Genomic DNA, 27,726 nt, shown 5'->3' with positions numbered 1-27,726 from the left:
TTCAATCCGACGTCAACCTTCAATCCACGTGGCGTCCATCGGATCACGGTGATCTCGGCCGTTCCTGTTTATTTCTCCCGCGGCCGCTGCCCTCGGATTCCTATCCCGTTAGGGCTTCCTCTCGCCGTCGTCGTCCTCCTCGATTACTTCTCGATCGTCGCCGGGCCTTCACTGGTTGGTCCTCCGCATCACTCTCCTCCTTCATCTCCGATCCCATCTTCCTGATTTAGCTTTTTTGTCAGATGGTGAAGGTACAAAAACTGAAGAGGAAGATCCAGGGAGGTGGTTCCCTGACTCCGTCAGGGAAGATCAAAAAGAAGGAGAAGAAGAACGAGGAGAATCGGCCAAAGGAGAGTAATCCTCCAACATCCTCGACGGCGGACGCTGCGGTGACTTCCGTTGCCAACACCAGCAGGGCGGTGAACAATGGGAAGAACAAGGAACCTTCCGCAGCCACGCCGGTCGAGAAGAGCTCGGGATTCATCTTTATGTGCAGCAGGAATACGAAGCCTGAGTGCTTCAGATTCCAGGTATTTGGACTTCCCGCTGGAAAGAAGGAGATTGTGGAGAGGATCAAGCCGGGCACCAAACTGTTCCTCTATGATTTCCAACTGAAGCTTCTGTATGGGGTTTATAAGGCCACCTGCCAGGGTGGGATGAACCTGTCGCCGGAAGCTTTCAGAGGCGCCTTCCCAGCTCAGGTAAATAAAGTTGTGGTTTTCTTAGATGTAATCTTCTAGCTTTTTTCTTTTCTTTTCCACAATTATATTTGCTAAATGTGTACTTATTGGTGCACAACACTGATTAAAAGAGTACTGATGGCAGTAAACTTGCTTATCGGAAATGAAGATGAATATCATCCCCATTGCATTTTTTTTCTTCATTAAATTTTTATGGTTGCTATGAGAGGAGACCAATAAGTATTACTGCATTGAAGGGTACCATTGTTTCATCATTTAGAGTAAGACGGTAGCGAAGTTTGGATCTAGAAACAATTAGAGACAGAACAATGTCACACATAGGCAGCTCGAATTCCTTTTGTAAATTTGATTTTGTTTATTAGATGTCGCTGGGATATCATTTTTTACCGCATGTTTGCTGCTGAAAAAAAAAAGAAACACAAAACCCCATCTACAATGCTTTAAGCAACCAAGTTTATTAAGGGTAATCAGTCCCTTGATTGTTTGTCTGCTGTATCTGGTGCTTTTGGAATTTATGGTTAGTAATCAATAAGGTTTTAGGCATATGCAGGTCATATGCTGTTAAACCATTGTAGAATTCACATGCAGTCTGCAAACACATATGCTGGCGCATAGGCACAGTAATGCACAACATGATGTGCTGAAAAACATATCCATATGACATAATTTTCTCATGTTTACCCCATCAATAACTTCTTATTTGTCTATTTAGCAAAACCAGTAATCTTTAAACATGTCTTATAATTTTAATAAGCCCAGATGCTCTAGTCTATATGATCCTTATGCAAATATAAGCAAATGCCATGCATCCTCATCGCATAAGGTTATGCAGGCAGAGAAACAGTTCAATCGGATGCTTATTGAACTATGTTGGTTATTTGTTAATTTAGGAGTGCCTTTATTTATGGTTTTAGTTTGTTTAGTAAACAACATGCATTTGGATTAAACAAGCCTCTTTGTAAGGTATTTGGTGTAGTTTATGGGTTTTGTGGTAGTGTGTTGCCATTTATAGGTATCCCAACTAATGTAGTAAATTAATATGCGAGCATCAATTGAATTTCTTATTCTCCCTCTCTCCTCTCTGATTTATTCCTTAGTTTTCCATCAGGTGATATAAGTGCCTTTATTTTACCACATTTTTTTAATCTCTTTTACCTTCCCTATTTAGATGTTGATTTGTGTAACCAATTCTTCTTCGAGTAGCTACACCAGTTTCACTAACAGAACATCCTGTTCATGCATACCAAACATTGCAACATATATTTTACTAAATGGAGTATATTTAAGTCTAACTGCACTGGGCCAACTAAGTCGAGTCAACTATGTTGTTGGCCCATTTATCTTGTTTGTTACTTTCGGTTGATCGTCACTGTCTCTCTTGAGCTGTTTCCTTTCTTCTGTCTTGAGTAGATCGAAGAAGCCACAAAGTTTTATTCAATCCCTCCCATTATTAACTCCTCACCATAAGAGTAGGTGCTCAAATATTTTTTTTCTCTTTTTCTTTCTATGATCTTTTATAATTTGCCACTTTCTTTTATCTCTTACTTTGAAGAAAACAACTTGGGAAGCAGATAGTGGTTAAAAGACTTTTTATTGAAAAATATTTCTTTATTTTTGGTTTCCTTAGAGGGAAGGAAAGAAATACTAAAGGAAGGAAAGAAATAGACTTTTTCTTCTGACCATTTCCTATGAAGGAAGAAAACAGGGAGAGAAAGTTATTTAAAACTTTATTTGTTAAGGTATGAAAAAAAAATAAATCAAAAGTATATTTGGTTTTTTTTAATATTTCAAGGTCAGATTTTCACTGCATTGCACAAGAACATGAGATTTTCGCTCAAATCAATCAAAAATCTAATTGGGAAAACTAAGAGAAGGTTTCCCTAGTCTTTTCTTTCCCTCTTTCTCTGTCAAAGAGAACAGATGATCCTCTTAATCACCTTAACTCCCCATATCCCCTACTAATGACTATTGTGCCATGATAGTGAAACCATGAACAACCAGCCTTTCCTCTTAAGAACCCTCTCCTGAACTCATATGGGTGAGCTACCTAGCAACAACAGCAACAGGAACATCTACTAAAAAGCAACCAAGAGGAAAGAAGGAACATAGGTTCGGCTGAGGGACTCAATTCTTTATTCTAAAATTGAGCTGCCGTTGTTTTTCCAGCTGTTCTTGAGATGGTCCAGTGAGGCTCCTTTTTCTGTCCTTTTGTGTCTTTGTTCCTTTATTTGTTTTCCTCACCATTACTTGAAGGAATGAATTTGAACTCTTTCTGCTCTTCCCACCCTTAAACGTGAATTAAATATAAAAAAGATTACTCCTTGGAGCCACTGACTTTTGCATCAATTAACTTGGTTTCCTCGTGATGAGTTAATCTGGTCTTGGACAAGGGATGAGAAATTCTTATTAATGATTTTCCTAATTTGTCATGGGGAAAGTCTTTCAATGACCTTGTTTTTGTTCTCATTTCCTTCCCTTATAGGAAACACACGCTTATGTTGTGTCTACATCAGAGGAAGGGAGCCCAAATAGAGGGAAGGAAGATGGGAAAGCAATCATTTCCCTTCACTACTTTGGTGGAAGAATTTAAAAACTAGGGGAAGAGAAACAAATAATTTGTCCTCTTTTCCACTTTTGCTTCCTTCCAAAAGCCGGCTGAAGAGGAGAGAAAGAGAGAAAAGGTATTGATAAGACTAATTTAGCTCTGCATGCCTTGAGAATGACAAATATGTCATTTTCTTTTATTTCCCTTCTTTTCTCTCCTTTCAAGTCGACAACTGCACCCCCCCTCTCTTCCTTCCCCTCTTTCCTCTGGATGCTCTTCCTTTCTTTCCACTCTTCATCCCCTCAAGTAGAGACAACATTAATCTTCATGAACTTCAGTACTATACGGTACATTTAGTTAGGGAATAAACCAATAATGACTCCTTTAAAATTTGGGTCAGCTGATAAAATCTTTTTTCAAAGATCATCAAGTTCAATACAACATGTTTCATCATAAATGTTTCTCAGTCGTTGCATCAATTTTGTGTCATTGATATCATTGCCAAGCATGTTATCACTTTATGCTTTTGTTTGGTAATATTTTTTATGTAGGAAGTAAGATGCCAATGTTTTTAAAAATATAGTCATAGCAGCTATATTTTTTGGATATCATAATGATTGTTGATAATCACAATGATTTCTTTTATATTAGGGTAAATTTATCAATCTATCAGGTACTATATCCTCTTTTTCAAATTTACTTTCATGAAGCTTTAAATTTTGCAATCTATCTGCATCAAATCTATTATTGCATTTAATATCAGTTAATTTTTTGTTAAATGTTGTGTGACAAAATGACCAATCACTAAATTCAACCTCACCCTCTAAACAACCATATTGTTACATACAAAAAATCAAGAACCCTAAGGTTATGATGAAGTACCACATGAGTGGATATATAGGAATCCAAATTTGCTGAATCACTCATGTTATGATCTTCTACATCCTAGGTCTCCCCGTTTCATCATCTGACTTATGTTCTTCATGTAGCATTTAGACCGAATGACTCTATGAAATTACGCCGATACTTCCACATATTATGGGTAACGTAGGAGACATCTCTCTTTTTCCCCGAGGGTTTCTTAATTACCACTGCTTAGCTTTCAATTCGCCTCTAACCATCAAATTAAATGTGAATAGCCCGTCCTCCTCTCTTTGAAACAAGGGGCGCTTCCACTTCTGTGCGTGCTTCAAACAATTTTGTCTTCTCCATATTACCATATATCTAGAGTCAATAATTTTCTATGATGAACTACTGAACTCAATCACTTGCTGCCGTTACTCAACAGTTTTCTGTTGAGGTCTATCCCGTAGAGGTGCTCAAATGCACTCCTATCCCTTCTATCCCCTTCGTGCAGCCCCTCCGGCATATCCTAACATTGGTGATCATCCCTCATCCCCTGACCTTGCATTCACCAAGCAAGTATGCCCACTGCTCGTTCCCCTCCTTTCTCAAGCAAGTCTTGGACCTGGAGTTGAACTCTAAGAACTTGTACTATGGCTTGTGCTTCATCCTTCTCTTCTCCAAGATCCACCTCTCTAGTTTGAACTCCAAACAATCCTTGTCACAAATCCCCTCCTTCCTCCCTAAGGTGTATGCAGACACTTGAATCTTTGTGCCTAGTTTGATTTTATGGTTGTTGAGTATGTTGGCTTGCTGAGCCACCTTCTACTCTTAACAGAAGCGGAGGGAAGAGCCAGAGCAACTCACACAATAATATGCAAGTACTCCAAATTCTGGGACAAACCCTCATCAGAGCTTGATTTCTTCTCGTCTTGAGCTGCACACTTCAGTTCATTGAGAATCTTCCATTCCGCTGCTTGATTCTTGAAATCAACCCAAAAACCAAGTGTGCCTATGCTAGTCCCTTCTGGTTAACATAAAGTTCATGGCCGTGTCACGGAACCTATCAACTTCAGTGGATCTTTCATCTTCAGCATCCTCATCATTGTTGTTGATGTAGGGAGATAAAAATCTGTTTTCATTTACCTTCCAGTTAAGATTGAGGCAACTTCTTATCTGCTATGCTTTTGGCTATGAATTAGTTGATTTCTTCGCACGCAAGATCCAATTCCGTCTCCATGCCAACTTGCAACTGCCTCATTTACTTCCACCATGTCGGGGACACCATCTGCTGGAGGCTTAATGCTGCCAAGGTTTTACCCACTGCCTTTGTGAACAGAACCATTGCGAACCCGAGTGAGAGGCGTAGGGGTCGATGCCGAACACCAAGTAGCATGTGATATTGAATGACTGGTATGATGCTTGACGATGTTGGGATTCAAGAGAGGGGCTGCATGAGCAGGACAAGAGTGGGCATCAGGATATCAGTGCGTTGGCCTTGAGGTTTATTTTTTTAATATCATATAGTTGATTGGAGGGTGAGGTGGCATGTGATTTGTTAAATTTGACAAGTAGTCATTTTGACACATTGACATTCAATAGAGAATTAACAGAAACTTAACACTACAATAGATTTGATATAATTTCTAATCTATATGATAGATTAAAAAATTTAAAACTCCGTAAGAGATTTGGAAAAGAAGGCATAATATGTTATAGATTTAGAAATTCACCCTCTATATTGAGATAAAATGTTTTATACTTACTATTGTTAATATTACATGATTAATTTGAAGCTACTACTTTTCTGTATTGAAAGAAAATTAAAAAAAAAAAAGGACTGGATATTGAAAGAAAATTAATCATTCCAAAATGAGTTTCCAACCATGCATATTCAAGGACTGGATATTAAGCTACTTTCTTTGAAAATAATTTCCAAGAAAATGTTTTTCTATCATCATATTGTATGTGAATTGTACTAAGCATTGTAATTTTGAGCTCATGCAAGAAAGAGAGTTTAAGGAAGAAGAGATGAATGGGCTGGAATCTGAGAGAGCTGTATATATATGAATGAATGAGATAGAGAGGTGGAGGATCTTAAATGCCTTAATTTTTATAGGTGGAAAAGGGGAAAAATGCAGCTTTTCTCTGCCTGTTGTGTACATCTTCAATAATTTTTTTGTTGATCTACTACACAATATTTGGAATAACCAATAGAATCACTCGAAAATGAGTGATCCACCTATTGGGCTACCTGTCACACCGTGTAAATGAATGACCATTCTTAGAATTATCAATCTCTGGAGCTTTCTGATATAACCACTGCAGCAGCTGATGTGTTGTTAAAATATGCTGACATCTCAATTTCAGTCTTGCCACAATTGCCTCCATCAACCTGATTTTTTTAGGTATTGTAGTTCTTATTTTTAGAAGTATATTAATTTAAATTATAGTTTGTTACTACACATTGTCTGTTTGCTTTGTTCATATTTCTTGATTAGGATTGCCTATGAAGCCTTCATTTTAATACTTGTAATTTCTAGCATATAGTCATCGAAGATCTTCAAATGACTAAAGGTTAACCTCTTAGTGAACAGTCAATTTTTATTGCTATATTAGCTTTGATTGATCATGATCTTGCAGACTCAATTTTTAGCTGGATGCATCACTTCTAATTGAGTACATGCCCATTGCTTCTTGATGTGTTCTTTGACGTAGGTGAAATTCAAGGTTTATATGGACTGTCAGCCACTTCCTGAGGCTATATTTAGATCTGCTATTATAGAAAATTATAACAATGGCAAATTTACTCCTGAGCTTAATTCAAAACAGGTACTTGGAGCTCTTGGTTTGGTGTCAGTCATCCAAGATGACTATTTTTCTGTATATAAATATATTTCAAACTTATCATCTTTGTACTATGCCAATCAAAATGCAGGTTCGTAAACTGTTATCATTGTTTCGTCCTATAAACGAGATATCACAATCAACACCTTCTCTCCCAAAATTGTCGTCATCCACTAAAAATGTGGGTGGGCATATCATGTCTACTAAGTATGTCCAAGATCGTCCTCATCTAGCCCATTTGCTTCTTGACGATCAATATAGGTCGGGTCATGTGCCACATATCACACCTATCCCACCACATTTGCCTCTTGAAGATACGTTTAGGTTGGATCAACTACCACTTGTCACATCTAATTTACCACCTGAAAATTCACATAGGTTGGGTCATTCGGCACATGGCCTGCCTCATCTGCCCATTGAGGATCCAATTAGATCGAGCCATTTGACACATGGCCCGCCTTATCTTCCCATTGAGGATCCAATTAGGTCGAGTCATTTGCCACATGTAACACCAGTGGAGTTGAGATATATTCGTCAAGCTCATGCAAATGATTCCTATGCTTACTCCGTACAAGCTCCCTCTATAATACCTGCAACCAATCAACATCTATTGGAGGCGACACGAGCTTGCTATGTTGAAAATCCTACACGAGGTGAACGGTATGTAATTACTATTGTTTCTTTTCGCATCTTTTTGTGCACTTTAATTGAAAATATCTATATTTGCATAAATGCACCTTTGATTTGTAGGAAAAGTATTCTATTTCTTATGAAATCTAATGGAATAATTATTATTATGTTTATGAACTAATTGAATATGGACAACTAATCTCGGCGGAGCATAGTTGCTGAAGTGGATAAGGGTCGAATCTCGACAAAGCCGAGATAATGCCCTCCTCTGTCGTGGCCAACTACAGCTTCCCAATTTACTTTCTCACAGATGGTCGTGGAGCCAACCGTGTGGGGCCGCTGGGGTGGCAGATTCCACCTTTTGATGAAGAAAAGAATATGAACAACTAATCTTCATAGAATTGATATATTTTTTGTTATCCTTCCTAGGTATTCCTTTCACCATTTCAAAGGATACATATACTATATTTTATTTTCTAAGGAATAAAAATTTCAAGTAGACAGGATGAGTTAGGGGTGATTGAACTAGTCCAACGAACCAAGAGGGACTACATGGGTTATGCGAGTGAGTTGACAACTATCAAATCACTAGCGGTTTCTATTTGATTTGGCAACTTCATTAGCACGTGAATTGGACTGAACCAAATATTTGTTAGGTTAGGCAATTATTCTCTTGTTCCCTCGAACTTATGGAATGGAGTAAGACATCAATTTTTCAATACGATCAATTATGTTCATTGCATAATTGGCTCTTAAAAACATTGACACACGTGTAAATGAGGTGCTCTACCAACTGAGCTATATCCCTTGTTATAGACATCTTAACATATAGACAATTTCTTGTCAAGATAGATATTTTATAATCCCACATGATAGCTCTCTGATTTATTTATTTTATTTAAGCTTAACAGAAAGAAATTAGTATTGCTTGGAAATCTTATTCTATCTATAATTCCCGAAGTGATGGGGGTTCTATTTGTAGTGATAAATGACCTACTTAACTCAGTGGTTAGAGTATTGCTTTCATACGGCGATAGTCATTGGTTCAAATCCAATGATAGGTAGAACTTATTAGATGCGGGAGTCAATGAAATGATTCTAATAAGTTTTTCTACCCATCTTTTTTTAAATTAGATTAGACTTGATTGTGTTCAATTAGCAAAGTCAAACACGTGGTGTATATATAAAGAACTTTTAAAAAGTTTATTCTTTTTATTTTGATCTAATGACTTAACTAGTAGAAAATAACATTGACAGCCTCTACTCGTGTCCTAGCTCGTCTGAAAGCTAGATTCGCTTCAATTGCTTGCCTCTTACCCTCAGCTCCACTCAAATTAGCTTCAACTATTTCAAGAGCTTGTTGAGCTTCTTGCGGATCAATGTCAATACTTATTTCTGCATCATTTCCTAAAATGGCGATTTCATTATTACCTATTCTAGCAAGACCACCCATCAGAGCTACCGTTAACCATTGGTCATTGTTAAAGTGTATTCTCAAAAGACCTATATCTATAGCCGTGGCAATGGGAGTGTGGTTTGGTAATATGCCAATTTGACCATTATTAGTAGATAAAATGATTTCTTTCACTTCTGAATCCCAAATAATTCGATTAGGAGTCAGTACACAAAGATTTAAGGTCATTTCTTTTATTTGCCCTCCTCTTCCAAGTTTATAGCTTTCGCGGTAGTTTCATCTATGTTACCCACCAAATAAAAGGCTTGCTCGGGAAGATTGTCTAATTCTCCAGAAAGGATCAGTTGAAACCTCCTAATTGTTTCTACAAGACCAACATGTTTTTTTGGAGAACCAGTAAATACTTCTGTCATGAAGAAGGGTTGTGATAAGAAACGTTCAATTTTTTGAGCTCTGATTATAGTTAAACGATCTTCTTCGGATAATTCGTCCAACCCAAGAATAGCTATAATGTCTTGAAGTTCTTTGTAATGTTGTCAAGTTTGCTTAACTCTTTGTGCAGTTTCGTAATGTTCCTCACCAATGATTCAAGGTTGTAACATAGTCGATGTTGAATCTAAAGGATCCACTGCAGGATAAATAACTTTGGTAGCTAACCCTCTTGATAGTACGGTAGTAGTATCAAATGTGCAAATGTCGTGGCAGAAGCAGGGTCAGTCAAATCGTCTGCAGGTACATAAATGGCTTGTATCGAAGTTATGGATCCCTTTTTGGTATAAGTAATTCTTTCTTGCAAAGAACTCATTTCTGTACTAAGGGTAGGTTGATAACCCACAGCAGAAAGCATTCTCCTCAATAAGGCAGATACTTTTAATCTCGCTTAGATGAAACGAAAGATATTGTCGATAAATAGAAGTACGTTTTGCTCACTAACAACCCGGAAATATTCCGCCGTGGTTAGTGCAGTCAACCCAACTCTCATACGAGCTCCCGATGATTCATTCATTTGACCATAGACTAGACCTACTTTGGATTCTGCAATATTTTTTCATTAATTACTCCGGATTCTTTCATTTCTATGTAAAGATCATTTGACAACTTGAGTAAGTTAAGTAGACCAAGTGGATTTAATGCATTAGATTGGTGGAATAAGATGGAGGAATTGAGCAAGCTAGAAAGGACATACAAGATGTATGAATTGAACGAGCTGTGGGGGAATCACATAAGTGAACTAAACAAGCCAAGCCAGTTGAACAAGCTAGATAGATTACATGAGACTGACAAATCATGCGAGTTGACCAATAGACGAGTTAAGCCAACAAGGCAAGATAAGCAGGTCAAGTGGGCCATGCAAGCTACAACTAGCTAACAAAACTAGATAAGAGAACTAATTTTGTAGGTGGGCAAGCATGAGTCATAAACAGGGACGGAGCCAAAAATTTCATATTGGGAGAAGGGGGGGGGGGGGGGGGGGGGGGGGGGGGGGGGGGGGGGCGGGCGAAAGATGTGTATTTACGTTGTGTGTGCGTGTGAGAGAAAGAGATGGGGTTGTCGCTCTCATTTCTATACCCCTACATCTCTTGTAGACTTGTACTAAAAAATTAAAAAGGAGAAGAGGGGGGTGGCCGACCACCGCCATCCCCTTCGCCCTTAGTTCCATCCCGTATACATTCCAATAAAAGTGTAATTTGTTGATTATTTAATTATTATGTTGCATTCTTATTTGTTCAATTTTCACTTTTAATCTCAACCTATGGCACCCATCGCATGAAGGAGTTACAGCATGTGACCTTTGTCATGGTCATCTATTATTGTGACCTTGAGGTCATCAATTATTCTTGAAGAGGTCAAGTTAACTAGAGGTTCTTTTAAGATTGCATTATTGAGGAGCGGATCTAAAATATGCCATTTGAAGACATTCTAAGATATCATGAACAAGCTCTTTTAAGGTTTCGTAATATAAGTAATTGCTCTTTATATTAAAAGAACAATTATTTGGAGGGTAACAAGTCTGATAATCAAAGGACCAATTTTAAATATGAAGTCTTTAAAGTTAGGTTATATGATTAAATTAAAAGTTCGTTGATTTAGGTGAGGTAGTAGCTATTGATGTTGATTTCAAAGTGCCACTTCTTAATAATATACCTCCCTTTCAGCTTGAATATTTATTTTTTTGTTTTGTGAAATTTTGTGATCACAGTAGGATATATGATATGGCAGCAAAATTGAATCAAAACTGAGATAGAATCTGAATGAATTGATAAGTAAATGGATAACTATCTCACACAAAGATCTCACATAGAGAATCAGAAAAGTAGAAATTTTATTACTTGAAAAATGATCAATTCATCGAAACACTAAAACAGAATTAACTCTTATGAAACTAGGAAACAAATATTGAATATTAGAAAACACAATTATCCAACAGCTACTAAATCGAAAGATTCCCTTACCAAACTAAAAGATACGTATCTTTTTGACACCAATTAAATAATTACTCAAATTTAAATTTAAATTGATTCTTTTTCTTGTTTCCATTATTTTCTCCTATGCCACCTGACTTCTAATAGGTGGTGAGAAATTGGCCCACTTTATTTTTGTCTTCTAAATCTTTATATTTTTTTCCTTCTTTTTTGGTACTTTTATCAGTTTCGTGTAGGATGATATCCTCACCTGCACAATCGTCACAAAGAACATAATAGGCAGGGGCTTAAATTTCTCTTTCCAAGTTAGAATATTCCTCAAATTCAAAAATTGAATTAGTGTTAAAATAAGTTGACATGATACATAGCCAAACATTATAATTAATTTTCTAGATAATGTGACTTGAGAGATTGAACATCATACTCCTAAAATAGATGATATGAATCAATCTGAATTTATGAATGTGACAATTTATTGTATCATTAAGTACTTTATAATAATAATAAATCAGTGCAATTTCTTTTCTAATATTGACATGTGTCTCTTGTATCATCTTAGCAGATAACTCATTGTGATAATGAGTGGTAGACATCTCATTGTGACGATCAGTAGTTTACATTCTCATTGAATCTCTAACATATATCCACTAGTATGGGTTTACTGTCTTTTTATTTATACTGTAGTGCCTATATAAACTATCAAACTTGGGTTAGTATTTTTCCACATTTTTATTTTAGGTTTATAAATTTATATAATTAACCCTTATAATCTAGTGGACTATGTTTCTTGATCAGTGTTCATTTCACCTCAAGCTATGTGGAATGAATTTTGACTCCAAACTTTTTCACCCAAAACTGAGCTAAGCAGAGTAACAATCTAAGTTGATAAGAAAGTGGCAACAAAACCTTTATCGCAAATGTGCTTGTTTGTGCTCATTCTCCTAGGGAAATTGTGCTTTTACACTTTTCTAGCGGTAACATTGTGTCCGACTCACAGTCCAATGCAGTGCCAGTGGTGTTGGGTTTTGGGCGGTGGTCAGATTGTAAGTGGCAGTGGAGGTCGAGGCAACTGGAGAAGAAATAGGCTGGCTCAGGTTGTGGTGGTGGCACAAGTCTTTAATTGCCAATTAAAGTCTTTCATTAGCAACTGTAAAGATTATATTTTGAAGCTTGCGACTAGAATTGACAATAGGCCTGGTACCAATTCCAATTAAAACCATCCCAGTGTCTGTTCTTGTTTATTGTATTGAATGTTCATGAATTGCTCAGCATCATCTATTTCTAATCACAAGGAGAGGATCCATGGTTACCTGGTCTGTCCCTGGAATTTTCTGGAATAAGAATTTGGATGTGTAGTTTGTGGTCTGGTACTCTGTAGCATAATAGTTGTGATGCATGATAGTTTTTTCGATTCTCATGTTGTGCAATTTATAAGTAGCAGAAATGTTCAATTTGGTATCAGAGTTGTCTTCGAGCCCAATGGCATCGTTGTAATTATCTTCATTCGCACTGCTACCGAGTTGTGTTTATCAATGCCCAACTAATATTGTTCAATGCCAGTCTTGTGTACAGGTTGGTTCCTGAGAGGATTCCGGATATAGAGGGAGAGACCGTTTCAAATTCTGAGCAGAGGATCTATGAACGAGCCATGAGCCACCAAGTGGTAGGATATGAAGATCCAAATATACCAAGCAGGGTTGCGACTGTGGAGACTGTGCCTGTTTCTTCGCGCTACCTGTTTCCTGGGACGGCTGCTGTGTATCGCTCGTAGTCGCATGGAGAACTTCAAAGATGTTGTAATGGTAACCGCGGGAAGACATGATTTTGAATATCTGGGTAGTTAATTAGGGCTGGTACGTTTAACATTTACTATGTCGTATCAGCTCGCTTCTATTTGCTTGTTAGTTTTTTTCAAGTAGAATTTGAATTAAATCAAACTTATTTGACTGTCATATTGATTTAAACATTCAGTTTGGTTTCATTTCGAGATGTGATATTGGATCTTGATCAGAATGAGATTGTGTGGCTGCTTTGTTGGTGCCTACGACTAGTGTTGGTTGACACTGCTCGATTAGGAATCTGGAGGAAGGAAATGCCAACAGCCTTAGCATAGTCTGTGTAACTGAAAAGGAAGAAGGGTCATTGCTGCTCGAGAACTATCTGTAGCAGCTGTGTATCTCAGTGAGAAAGAAGCTCTTAGATTCATTACCTTTGTTGTTGACATTGCTACTCATGTTGGGCACAGAGGTCCTGAGATGTTCGCTCCCGATCCGGCAAGGTCTGACACAGCTTTCTTTTCTCGTCTTAATCTTCTCGCAAAGGTCATGTTTTTGTGTCATTTATTAATTTTTTCTTTTAAGGTTCTAGATCTACTATCATCCTCAGTGAGTCTGTTTTTCCCCCTAAAATGTATTTTACTCTCGTGTCCTTCGTCCCTGACTGCTGCTTGTTTTTCAATCTGTTCTGAAAAACCAAAAACTGGTTTTGATTGATTTGTGTAGGATCCCTCTCGATTACTGGCTGTTTGTTGAAATTTTCCTTTTTATTTAATGGATCGTAGCGGTTCCTCGGGTGTGTTGGTAAGGAGGTTTGAGAAGCTTGGAGTTATCTTGATTTATTCATTTACAAATTGCATCGAGGTGCTTTCGTGCCTCCATTCTGTAGATTTTACTCGTATGTTTTTTCTTTATAAATAAACATTGCAGGATTGGCAAACAAGAATCCATCATACATTGCTGGTCAGTTAATTGTTAAATAGAGATAAAATTAGAATTACATATCAAACTAGTACTATCGGATGAGTTGGTTGAAGTGAATCCACTCCATCTCACTAACTGCGAGCAATCGCTTTCTGTGAATGCACCAATTGAAAATTTTGAATAACCTTAGGTTTTGATTGCTCTCTAATGGTGTAGCTTCCTTAGCCATCTCTAGACCTACGCAAACAAGCATCCAACTGAATCTGTAACCACACCTACTATGTCTTCAGAAATGCGCAATCGCATTCGCATCAAGTTCTTGAACTTCTTCATGAGAGTAAGGGAGAACTATGGTCATCGTTCAGGTCCAAACGACGAATAGGGATCAATGCTGGATCACGGTATGCAGTCATGAGCTTGTCGAAGAACTCATCCGTTGCTGGATCTTCTCGATCTTTCTTTATCAAAGTCTAGAAGCAGCAAGATCCAATACATTTCGATCAATAGTATATGGTGTATCAAGAATAAAGAAGTTACTAGGGAAAAGAAAGGACTTCTGCGAAAACAAAATTGACTGATATGATCCATCTATCAACACCATCACTTTGCGCCAACTCAGTGGAAATAAACATCAAAACCCCGAGGAAAATTGAAATGGAAGATAGCCACTTTGATAGCATTTATAGCTCACACAAGAAAAAAAGAACAAACCTAGAGAAAGACAATAGATTTTGCGAGATACAAACATACCTCGGCGGAGAAATTGTTGAAAACAGGAAGAAAGCGCTTTCGACAATAGTCATTAAACAGAAAAGTAAGCACCGGAAGTGGCACGATTAAGCCCGAGGCAAGGGGCAGCTTCTTAAGCCCAAATATGCCAAATGCGATAACATGCATAAGCACAAGAGAGAATATAGTCGAGTTGTGCACCACAGGCCAAAACCTCCCACCTGTGTCATACTTGGGTTGATACACATCAAATAGCTGCAAGAAATTCCAATTCCAGAAATCAATTGCAATATCATTTCAAAGGTAGCAATAGATGTCGACATTTATCACGAGTACAAAAGAAATAATCATAGATAATGTTTGCTAACCATCGTTATGCGACAAAGATGTTCCTATCATGGTGTAGAGTGGCACACAACTAAAATGAAGCACAAAATGCCACTCACCTGATTCCTGTAGATAATGTAACCAATGCAGAAGAAGATCAATATAAATGGCAGTATCATTGGAGCTAAAAGGAAGTAAGTGAGGCCAAGGAGCACAAATAATAGAATCCTTGGTATTTCACTGTGGTATGGGATTGATGGTATGTCAAACTCATCCTTGCTCCTGCTAAAATGCCTTGTTACGAGATCACCGATAAGAGGGATCGTACGATTGAGTGCCCAAGATAAGCTAGTCCATGATGTTACCACATAAGCGATGAAAAATGAAGCCTAAAAACAAGATAATGGCTTAGCAAACTTTGATGTCAATTTGACAAAGCAAAATGAAAAATGAAGCCTAAAAACAAGAAAATTAACAAAGCAAATTTATGACTAGCCCCATTGTTGTGCCTAGCTATTTGTATAAAACATACCAAGCAAGCACTCAAGTACAACAAGCTGTACAAGAAAGTAAACAACAATAGGGGGGGCAAATACTAAAACTTGTTGTAGGAAAGATTTTGGTTTAGCAAACATTAATATATACTTAGTGAAACACAACTGATTAGCGTATCAAAATTTCAATCCTAATTGGTGACATTCACTTGTTGATACTAACATGAACCACCCTATACCAACACAGTCCACCCTATATATATCCTAGATATCTGGAACTTTTACTAACTGAAATTTAATGTCCAACCATAATAATTGTTTCTTGCTTCTTTTGCCATTATTGGAACTACATTTATACATTCAGTATTTTGGTTTTAGTTCTGATTAACATAAAAATCAGTTTCCAAAATTTATCTCCAGAATGCAAGCTTCATAGTTTAATCTATTCACACTCACATCAGTTATCATGATATTATCAAATAGCATATACCAACAAGGGTTTATCTTAGGTGATAAGTTCAAGTATTAATGCAAAAAAGAAACTTATAATTAATTGTTAACACTTGGTATAAATCTACAATTACAAAAATAACAAAAACAAAAACAATTTGTTGTGCTCTATATGGCTCTAACACTAGAATCTAATATTATTGTATATGTCCTTTATCACATTGTTAAAAGTAACTACATATTTTTATCTCCAAAACACCCACATAATTGTTTAAGAACTCTATCTTAAACTTTTCTACACCACTAGTTATCTCACTAAATAAATAGCAGTATAGCATCTGTAGTTGACCTTCCTGTCATAAAAACCAAATCAATTTTCAGAAATGGTTGTTCCAACCCCTTGTTTTTCTTTCAGAAACTTTTCCAAATTTTGGTCGAGATTAACTTGAAATTCTAGAAATTTACTCAAACATTTATGTTTCCAAGACAACTGTATTGCTTTTACCTGTGCAGGAACAGCAACAGCTAGTCTTAAAGGAATAGTTTTTGGATCAAATAATAACTGTATTTGGCTTGTAACTGATCCAGTGAGCACATTTGCGAAAAAGAGGAACCACGTTGTGAACAAAAGCATTTTATTGCATGCACTTATCTCAATCTCACTTAGGGCTATATATCCTTGCATTGCAGAGAATAGCTTCATGATAGGCGGTATAAGAGCTGCCACCAAGTGAAGGATGAGGCTAGGCAGATAACCTGTTACAATCTGACTGACGACAGTTCTGCAAGTATACGATTTCCACGTGTATTATTATTCAGAAAAATAAGTAGAGTTTCAACCGATAACATGACTCAATCAACAATAAAGCAGCAGCAAACAGTTGGTTAGTACACCCTTTCAGCACCCTTTCAGTTTAATCATATGGCATACCCATCTAAAAGGTGTTAATATGCTTATTGGGAGAAATAAGCTTCATATGGGTATTTTAAATAGCTACCCATTGATTAACAATCATTCGGCAGTGACATAAGAAAAGATAGAACGACAAAGGATTTAGAGAAATTTGAACACTAAATAACACAGGATAAAAAACTAGCCTATAACCCCAGCTCAGTTGGACAATGGTGATCAAAGTCAACATGGAAACCAGAAATTGATTGCAAGTTTAATGAGGAAATTTGCAAAAACAAAATCTTATGCAAGAAAGATATTTTACCTTAACAATGCATATCTATCATATGGGCCAAAACATTTATAAACAAACAGTTACAGGAACCCAAATTCCTCAGATTTACATCATGTCTGACAATCTAAGGTTTACATAGTTTGTGTCGCCTACAACATATGCACAATTAGCTGCAGCTTTATCATTTCTGACAGTCCAGACCAGACTGCAGATAAGCTACCGGAGTGTCTCACAAGATTAAAAGAAGCCAGACTTAAACAAGAAGTTCAAGATTGAATAACACCAATAATATAGTCAAGTGATTCCTTGTCCCTCCGATATCTTTTAATGGGATAAGGTATCTTTCAGTTGTATCGGCTTCAGTCAAAAGAAAATCGTAACTAGTGGCTTTGGAGACTAACGTGGATAGGTTCCTTTTCAGGCATACCATCAGAAGCTTGTGAGACAGAGAATAAGTCATCTTGGTTTCAATATTATCATAGAAGCTTGTGGTAGTAAGAAATCATGACAAACATTGGCAGGAGCAGAATGATCTCATGCAAACTTGAATCCACATGACACTAGTTAATTAGGACCAATCCCATAAGTAATTCATGTGCTTGTAATCTGGGTATTATATCATTTCAGCATAATTTAAGGGAACTTTCACGAACCATTGTAAGCACCAGTCCTAGAGGCACAGGATGTTACAGGAGATAGCTTGTGGGCATGGACAAAATTATCAAGACAGATTTGGTCAGCATGTCAGTGATTAGGGGGGTGGGGATTAGGGGAGTATAGAAGCTAGAATGGATATAGATACAGCATTAAGTTTCCTCGCTGGAGGGTAGAACATATGCAAACACAGAAATTCAATAATACTTTTAAAAAACACAAGAATAGTAAAAGAATGAGCAACTAGAACTACCTACATTTTCAGTATTTTCCCCAAAAAAGGAAACAAAGCCTCCAATTGCTCCAAGTAAGTTAAACTTTGAACAATGCCAACAACTAAAAGGAACAAAATTATTAATAGAACAGATGCTGCAAGGATGATCAACTTCGAAATCCATCTTTGCATGAATGATGTAGAGAAAAAGGGCCAATACACATCGTGAGGCTCAGGAGCTTGTTCTGTTACCCATTCAGTCGGATTGACAGATTGTTGAATGTGAAGAGCCTTAGCTGCACCATAACGAGTTTTGAAGGAAACAAAGGCAGCAGGGACTTCCTATTTTTTTATTTTCATAATGATCAAGTTAAGAACCGCATGAAGCAAGAAAAGAAGCTACAATCAAAATACTTGACAGAAGACATAGGTGAATCAAGTCTCCATTTATGTTAGCTCATATAAGAATAAGACCAGAAAGACAATATTTCAAAGTAAGAAAATGGTAAAAATGACTTTAGTGAAGCATTTCATGAATGTCAGCTAAATCAATAAGCCCTTGTCAAAAGGATGCATACAAAAAAAGCTTCACCCCAAAAGATTTTCAACTAGATGATAGCAAATATTTTGCATGGATTATCACATAAAGAAGAATCCTGGTTCAGTTAGAAGCAACTTATACAGAACATGCTTAGTGGTGCTGTCAGCACAACTGCATTGCTGGACTGAAGAATAATCTTAATTTTTTGTTGGGTAAAAGAAAAAAAGCCGCTCACCATCCTATCCATAATACCAGTGCAATAGAGCGTCAAAACTGGCACCAGTATGGCATTTAAAACCTTGCGAACATCTCCAACATAGAGTTCGATCCCAAATTTTATTATATCAATGCTTAGTTTAAGATATTTATTTTCTTAATCCTGCTAGATTTTCAAAAAGATAGGTTATAACTATCTGAAACAAAAATATTTTGTCCTTCAAGCTGACTTTAGCTATCTGAAACACATGCATCTAATCAACCAGCAAGAATGAGATGTTCTATCCTTGAAGAAAACTGTAGTGTTTATTAGAATCCTATTGGCTAATGTATGCAGTAAAACTTGCTCGATTAGTGTAAACTCTATGAAATGAAACTAAAATATCCTAAGAATACTGGAGGAAAAGCATTATTCAACTTCACCCAAATAGAAAGATAATCATGCAATGGAAATTGTAGCAACACAGTTTTAGCTGATTATACAAAAACTTGGACCTTGCTGGAAAAGATGTGATTAATCTTCATATGGGATCACTGAAATTCAGGAAAAAGTGATGTACCTCTCCCTGTGAATATGATTGCACTAATCTGACATTCTGTTCTATATCTTCCAATTTCTTCGAATAATTACGCACAAGATCAACATGTTTTCCAAACAGTCCAAAGAAGCCACTATGATTTTGATTCCGTGAGGAACCGGCAGTTGATTTCAGGTGGGTGAGTTTCCTATAGATATTCTCAGCATCAGTCTGCACAAAAATTTGAACGTCATACTCAAATGGGAATAGTAAAGCTAAAGACAAGCAAATGGAACAAAAGACATGCAGATCACAATCAAAACTAGATGCATAAGGAGAGCCTAACATGCATCCAAAGTTCCAAACAATCAGTAGAACAGTGAGTTAGCAGTCTTAGGTCATCAAGCATATTCTTGCTCAAAACAAAGCCAAATGAATGAGCTTCAGCATTTATCAGAATATCATAACACTACTAATGTGCATGCTGGAAACATGAATGGAAAAGGAGAGGTGGATGAAAGAGGAGACACCATTGTGAATGGGACTTTACTCCCACATTGGGAGTGTCAAGGCAATATAGTTGGCTTATAATGTTCCACATGCAGTGATATTGTGAACATATGTATGGGGAGAGATTCTCTCTCACGCGTGGGTGCACAGGAGTACAAATTTAGGGCTTAGATTGCACTGAACTAAGTTGACTTATGTGTGAGCACGATTCTCCAATTTTTCCCTCTCTATCGTGCATCTTTCACTCAACATACTACTCGTGAGAGGATTTGGGTACCATCTCAATTTGCCGCGACCACCATTGCTTAGTGGGGATTGTGATTTTGCCGTTGTATCTTAGGAAACAAACGACTCACGAAAACCTTGAAGCACCGCCAGAGGTGGGGCAAATCTGTTTTAAAGAATTTGTGTTGAACACATATCTCAGCTTCTCTGTTTTTGATCACTCGGAAACTCAGTCGGACTCGAGATTGCTTCCCAAGTACTCAACAACGCTCTCTTGACTCGACGCACAAGCAGGGGCGACCCACTCGACCAACTCAATAGTCGGGCAACAGGTCCACTTGGTGTCACTCGGGGAACTCGACAGGAGTGCTTGAGCATTCAGTGCACTAGGGCGACCTAGCACTCGGACGACAACGGTAGTCGACCGAAGTTCTCTCCTGACTAGGCTCAGTAGTCGGACAACCAATCTACTCGGCTGACTCAGCATTCAAGCTACTCTACACTTGGAGTACTCGGCAACTCGACACTTGGAGTATTTGGCCAATTTGACACTCAAGGTACTCAACCGACTTTAAGGCTGATTCGCTGTACTCGTGCACGGACAACCTAACAACTCGAGACCTTCAAGGCCAACAGCTTGAGATTATCAACTCAAACCGGTCAACAGATAAGTCTAATTTGATTTGTAATTTCAATTCAATAAATTCCCTTCTATCTCCGACAACAAGATTATATAATTTCTCAAAGTTCTAGCGCTATTTAGTAGCAGAAAATAGGTAGTCAGGGCCGTCAAAAAATATCATATGCTGACATCATAAGCTAACACTTACAACAGCAGGGCGATGAAAGCCTAAGCTAGGTTTGTCAATAATCTAAACCTAAAGGCGGGCAAGTACACTCAAATTTTCCATTTAGAAACGTTCACATAACCTAGCCAACTGAAATTTCTTATGTGCATGTATAGCCAAGAATACTATGGGACAACTTAGCTAACTATATGCTAATTTGCAATGCTGATTTTTAATATATTCTCACTTAACAACAAGCAAGGTACTAGAACATGTACCTACATATAAAAGCTTAATTATGTGCTAAGGTACATACATCACAAATGTGTAAGAAGATGCCACACGGTGAGTTCAACAGACTCACTTAAAAATTGTTAGAGATATTAGATTAATATTTAGTCCCACATTAGTAGTCCTTGATTTAGAACTTTGTTGTGAGTTGTAACTTTATATATACCTATGTAATAATTATCTCATTAATGATGCAATACAACATTCACTTTTCCTTAAATTCCACATGGTATCCAAGTCAACCCTTTTCTAAGATTTCTTTCACAATAAGGAAGAGGCCATTGATTTTGACAACCACCTCCCAATCCTCATATAGCATTTCTATTCTCTAGCCACTAAATCACAAAAATCTCTCTACTCCAGCGAAGACTACGAGCCACACCCCTCTCCTTTTCACTCGATCTCACTTCCTTTCCCCTAGGTACATCCCAGTAGTGGAATTGGTTCCTGTCCTCCCCAACAAGGTATTCTGGTGGCTACTACTTTCATTATTTCCACAGAACTGCAAGCTTCCTCCCTCCTAGCTTCCCTCCCCAACAAACTTCTCTTTTGAGGATTTTAACATTGAGATCTAAGTTCCTTCGAAGGCACATTTTCAACATCTTGTCATATCCAACCAAGTGAACATACATAAAACAACAGTCTTCTCTGCTTCTCTCCAACTAGACCTCATGCATCCTCATGACCTACAACATCAAAGGTGTCTTGGCGACCTACTTGACTGTGAGTTGAGGTTTTTTTACCCTTTCTCCTTTTACTTCCACGGGCAATTTAGCCTCCTTTCTTCCTCCCCATTTTGTAGATTCAACTTGTCCTTTTCACCAGCCTCCAGTGTTCCCTATATGTTTTCCTCTATTCCTTCTGTTTGATCATAACCAGTGAGCAACAAGCACTCCATACTCTTCCTCATCTTCCCACAAAACACATACCTCTTCCTCAATGTCAAGACCCCTCTTCTGATCTGCCCTCTTCTTTCTCATTTATTTATGTGTTGTGTATATAAGCAGCCAAAATCCAATGGGGACCTGAACAGAGAAGTATCATGCTCTCATTTTCTACTTCTAGCAAAGGGTCATCTATGCTATCCATCTGTCCTCCAAGACTTTTGAGTGCTTTGTTTTTTGGGTTTTCCATCAGTTTATTCCGTGTAGTTGAATGGGTCACTTCAAGCAGAAGCTATTCAAGAGACTTGTTCTTGAGATTTTCTTCTTGTTTCACTTTACCCTCTCTTTGTCGATGTGTTGGCCGGTCTAAGATTGAAGGATATGAGTCCGAAGTGATCATTGAACATGTGCTCCTGTAAGTTTTGTTTAACCTTCTTGCAAATATTATATTTTGTTTCATTATGGTCATGACCTAGTCTTTTTTCTAGTTAATCTAACATGTTGGATTAGATGAAAATATAGTTATTTAGCCTAGTAGCTTATGTAATACTTATCTCAATCATGATGTAATACAATATTTTCCCCCAAATTCTACAAAAATATCAAATTTTGTAACTTCTCTAACTATTGAGTGAACATGATCAATAACTATTTTATATATTTGCAGTGGACTAGTTCTATATAATATAACAAAAACAATGGTCAATTTTCCAGAATTACAAACTACTGAAACATTGAACAATTTTCATTCATCATGGTATAATTCTGTTGCATAATTTTCTTTTCCTTACTATGAGACCTTGAAGCTTGCTCGTTCGGCAAACCACAATACTAGACAAGTAATCTGATGGATGATACTCCGTAAAAAATGCCTGAATAGTGTCATTTATAGAATTCCCAGAATGTAAAGGGACATCACGAACAAGAATGGTAAAATGATGTGGTTGTGGTTTTGAAGAACTGAAGTATGCAATTCTCTTCTCAGATATATATTTATACTCCTGCAAAAGACAACAAAGTACCACCCATGAGTATCTAAATCAGGGTTACTCTTCACCAAGTAGTAGATATATAAATATTACACAACCTACCCAACCAAAGTTCTATCCTGCAATCCTTCAAGCGAGATATATATGTATATATATATATATAGAGAGAGAGAGAGAGCAGAATCACAAGGGAAAACAACTTCAACAAATAGACAGGGTATAGCATGTAAAAGAATTCAGCACAAGCAACACTTACAGCATACAGAAGGTAACATATAACACCTGTTATTATGTATGCTGCAGAAAAATGACACCATAACCTGCCAATAAATTCTTAACTTCAACAAACATGTCCTCACCAAAGAATGAGAAAAAATAGATAATCCTTCATATTTAAAGACCCAGAAAGAGACAGACAAATTAATAACCATGAAGAATCTGCCAAGGAATTCTTAAGTTCTGAATGGCAATCCAGTTTCCACAAGCATCAAGAACAAAACTACTGATTTGGCCAGTTAAAATTGTCACTTAAAAGGGTACTATAATCCAAGATTTGCCTGAATTTAAAATAGAATCATAAGACAGAGCCACTCTCATTTACTATTTAATTTCCACATTAGCTGAGAGGGCCAAAACGTTGACACATTATACACCCTGTAGAGACAAGCAACATGCTCCAATCAAAGTAAGTGCACAAAACACTGTAACATACATTATATTATAAAATTGATCATTCAAAAGGGGTTTCTTGGACAACATTTGAAAACATCAACAAATGTGATCACACCCAGCTACTTTACCCCCCTTAACTATTAAGATTTGCAGAACAATGGAAGATTCATATAGCCCTAGGTATCCCACCCCATGCTTGCAAAAGACTCACGCTTGTCCACCAAGGTGTTTTGTGGGTCTTGGCTATGCTCTGCTCGCTAGTCAGTGGGTAGAATCAAATGTTTCAACTGGGTCAACCGGCATGAAACAATATTTCAAGTCGTTCTAAACAATGATGCTCATAAAAATTCAATCACAATGAGAATGAGAGGCAGACAGTGAGGTAGGTAGGACACACACTAAAAGTGCTTTCCTATGTCTTTATCTTGGATGCTTAAACTCAATGCACACATACCAAGTCAGACATTAGCATTTATATTGCCCATGTGTAACATGTTTCAAAGAATGAGGAGTCACATACCTACAACCATACCTATATGAGATATTTGACATCAAATTCTATATATGAAATTTATTCTTTGAATTTAATTCAAGCTGTGTGAGGTCAAATACTTAGCAAGTTTTTCAGTTTGTCAACCAAGATTTTGCACAAAGAACCTTGGTTCTAGGTTCCTAGCAAATCAATAATCAACTAGATATTATTAGCATCAGTAACCATAGTGTATCCAGACCATATTGTAAACAATCCATCAAGGTAGAAGATCTCAGTAGATTCCCTAACTCTCTGATCCTACCAACTTTATACCCCAACAATATATGAGGGAACGTCATTACAGTATAACAAGGCAAGGATGCTACGAATTTACAGGAAATAGATAGACTAGCTTCTGTGAACGCATCAGAATTGAAATAAGCTGGCAAGTTCATTTACAAATCCAAAGACAAAAAAATCTTCCAAGTCATGCCAGCTCCAGAATTTTATGACCGATTGTTTGAGATCATTATATTAATTAGTTAACAACTTGCCTAGGAGCTAAGATATTATAAGACCCTCATATCTAAAGTTTAAATTTGAACATTCTTGTCAAGTTTGGACGTGATACTGGACTATTATAGACCTCCCTCACGGTCTGACTTGACTTATTTGAACATGTACTTCCGTAATTACTGGCACTAGCAAGCTCAAGCCCTCTTGTTCTGGATCACGTTAGTTGGATGACCGCATATCACAAGAGATTAATTAAGACTTCAGATACTCAGAAGCATATAAGTGTTTCCTCAAAAAAAAGTAAACTAATAATTTGTGTGCAAGATATACAGCAAGAGAAAAGCACAATAAAAATGTTAATGTAAATATGCGTTACCAATTAGAGCCATCTTTTACATTTGAGATAGTGAACAGATCAAGAGATTTGTTGGGAAGATCAGAAAAGTCGATATCCCGAAGGTGATCACCCAAGTAATTAACGGGAAGGAGAACAAATACTCCTATGATTGCAGCAAGAGAAAAAACCTTCAAGCTGCAGAAATTTAAAATCCATAATCAAAACGTACATTTTAAGGGTTAGTCAAAGTGATCCGTGCCAAAATAAGATTTTGAGGCAATACGAGGAGAGATTAATAAGAAAAAATGGAACCTGAAAACGAATATTCGATCAAAGACGACTCCATCGAGGCCGCACGAATTGTAAAGGTCTTCCTCGGTGGGTCGCCATGCCCTACGAACCCAACCGGCGGAAGGTAGTAAGGTTTCAATGCTAAACCGTCCGCGCGCTTGTGCACGACCCTCGGCGACCAGTCGAGGGGCGTATATTTTGATGTTGCACGGCTGCTTCCGGAGCACGGAGTACAGGGCGAAGAAGAGGACGCTGATTCCGAGATTGATCCCCACCGACGTCAGAAGAGCCGAGACGATCATCTCAAATCCTCAGTAGCAGATCTCGATCCCTCTCCCTTTCGTTCGACTCTCATCACAAGGCACGACGTCGAGGCTCGGCGAGGTCGGAGAGGATTGCGGAAGGAGAGATCAGAGAAGAAGAGAAGCCTTTGCTAAGAAGTAAGAACTAACCAGAAGCATTATATAAACTATGCGACGACGACGATGACGTGGCGAACAGATTAATACGCGAGTAGGCTCAATTTGTTGACGTGGCCATTTATGACGCGATTAAGCAAGCGGCATCGGCAATTACGTGGGTCCCGCCGTTGACCGGCTAATAGTTATGAATTTATAGATAGGGAAATTTTTTTAAATCGCTCTTAACATTTTCGTACTTTTCAAAATGCCCACTCAAAGTTTTAGAATCGACAAAATACGGAAAGATCTAAACCCGTAACGGCTACTTATTATTTTTTTCTTCCCTTTTTAAATAAAAATCAACGGCCGTCTCCCTCCGCCTCCACCTCCTTCAGCGGAAGAGCCCGCTGATCCGATTGCTTGCTCACCTCCCTCGATCATGGAAGCCGGCGATGCTTTCTCCCACGACGAGGCGGCGATGGAGCCCTTCGTCGAGTCGTCTGCGTCCACCGTCATCGGCAGCGGCAGAAAGGTTAGTATTGGATCCCAGCAAATCTAATTGAATTTTGATCATGATCTGCTTTTACAATCAGCCAACGGAGTTGAATCACCGAGTTGTTCTCATTTTCTTCTTGATTTCTTGGTCTTTTCTCTTCTCATGGCGGATCTTTAGGATTTTTTATTGCAGATTCTGGCGTTGCCATTGCCGACCTACCGCCATTACCGAAACCTAGTTGTTTAATAACCTTTGTTAGACACGGCATCTGGATGTATTGGTGATTACGCCAGCATGTCAGTATTGGATCTAGTGTTTTAGTGTTGTTGTTAGAGCTAGTCTACTGCCATTGAATGTCATCAGAATCATTTGTGAGTTTTGCCAGTCTTTCAGAACTTGGAGTGAAACTGTACTAATCTCAGCACTCTTGCATCAATGGAGTTCCATCGGACCATTGCGCAACTAGGGCAATGCAGTATTCCATATGCTCAGGGTCATGCTTACAGCAGATTCAAAAATCTACTTACAGGCGGACTATGTCCTCCTCCTAAGTGCAAGTTGTTGTTTTTCTGGTTGAAAATATAGTGCCAGCCCTCAAAACCTGTTGATGGAAATATAAATTTTGGTTTAATTTAACATCTTCCCGGCATGTTTTACTTGCCAGTTATTCTTTTAAACGAAAAGAATGAAGATACTTGGTGAGTTCCGAGTCTCCAACCAAATCTATCGATTGTGTAGTGGGACTTCTAGGCTTGTCCCGATAGTCTAGCAATCGGTAATTGCCGAAGTCGTATTATCTATGATTTTTTGTAAAGGCATAGCCATAGAGGCTAAGCTAACTCGGATTTCCTTACAGTTAATTGACTCTCCATCCATCATGGGGAATGCTATGGAATTATACAATACCCTTCTACATGTAAGAGGATATATTTGTGACTGTTGTTTAAAAGTCTGCACTTAATAAAGTTTAGTTTGCATCTGTACTCTCTGAAATTAAGATTTTGAATATTGATTGAATTGTAATTATGGCAATTTAGTTTAACTGTGGCGAATGATTGTTTTTGTCTGAAATTTCTTTCTGAGATTTAGGATGATGTACTAGGACTCTTCTAATAGGTTTGTTCTTCAACTTATAATCCATGTACAAGTTTTGTTGTAAAATCATATTTCAGCAGAACGGTTTATTTTCTTTGGATATCCTCCCAGTCTAGGCAAGTTTTTGGTGAAGCACAAGAAGTTCAAGAAGCAAAGAAAAATAGTCTTTCACTAGAAGAAAAGAGAATGTTGGGAACAATGGAGAATGAGGATGTTGAAAGGAAGTTATTTAATAAAAATGAACCAGTTGTCACTGAAATACCCAGTCTAGATAAATTTCTGGTAAAACATGTCTCAAAACTTGAAAGACAAATCGAAGAAGCAAAG

At 37.6% G+C, this 27,726-nt stretch overlaps 2 protein-coding genes across 3 annotated transcripts; one reads left to right on the top strand and one right to left on the bottom strand.

Annotated features, from left to right (window-relative positions):
• The first annotated feature begins 113 nt into the window (after window positions 1–113).
• On the top strand, window positions 114–13,384 carry LOC141831399 (uncharacterized). Of its 2 annotated transcripts, none has more exons than XM_074718754.1 (5): window positions 114–174; window positions 243–701; window positions 6,808–6,921; window positions 7,028–7,596; window positions 12,976–13,384. In XM_074718754.1, exons 2-5 carry the CDS (start codon window positions 243–245, stop codon window positions 13,172–13,174), a joined length of 1,341 nt encoding a protein of 446 aa, XP_074574855.1. In that variant the 5' UTR covers window positions 114–174; the 3' UTR covers window positions 13,175–13,384. The 2 variants fall into 2 exon arrangements, with proteins under 2 accessions (XP_074574855.1, XP_074574854.1); XM_074718753.1 differs by having other exon boundaries at window positions 12,964–13,384.
• Window positions 13,385–14,111: 727 nt separating this feature from the next.
• Window positions 14,112–25,808, bottom strand: LOC141831397 (CSC1-like protein HYP1). Its single transcript, XM_074718752.1, has 10 exons — window positions 25,429–25,808; window positions 25,156–25,311; window positions 23,376–23,439; window positions 22,922–23,131; window positions 19,475–19,663; window positions 18,201–18,499; window positions 16,608–16,884; window positions 15,278–15,547; window positions 14,853–15,086; window positions 14,112–14,572 (listed from the first exon to the last, which is right to left on the bottom strand). The coding sequence occupies exons 1-10, from the start codon at window positions 25,707–25,709 to the stop codon at window positions 14,432–14,434; spliced, it is 2,121 nt and encodes a 706-aa protein (XP_074574853.1). The 5' UTR covers window positions 25,710–25,808; the 3' UTR covers window positions 14,112–14,431.
• Window positions 25,809–27,726: the final 1,918 nt, after the last annotated feature.

This window comes from Curcuma longa, chromosome 7, assembly GCF_044706935.1.
Source record: "Curcuma longa cultivar G26 ecotype Majalengka, Jawa Barat chromosome 7, ITB_CL_G26_1.1, whole genome shotgun sequence".
In the NCBI taxonomy this organism is placed as follows: Eukaryota; Viridiplantae; Streptophyta; class Magnoliopsida; order Zingiberales; family Zingiberaceae; genus Curcuma; species Curcuma longa.
The sequence above is the reverse complement of the archived record's forward strand: the minus strand, read 5'-3'. Positions and strand labels throughout refer to the sequence as shown.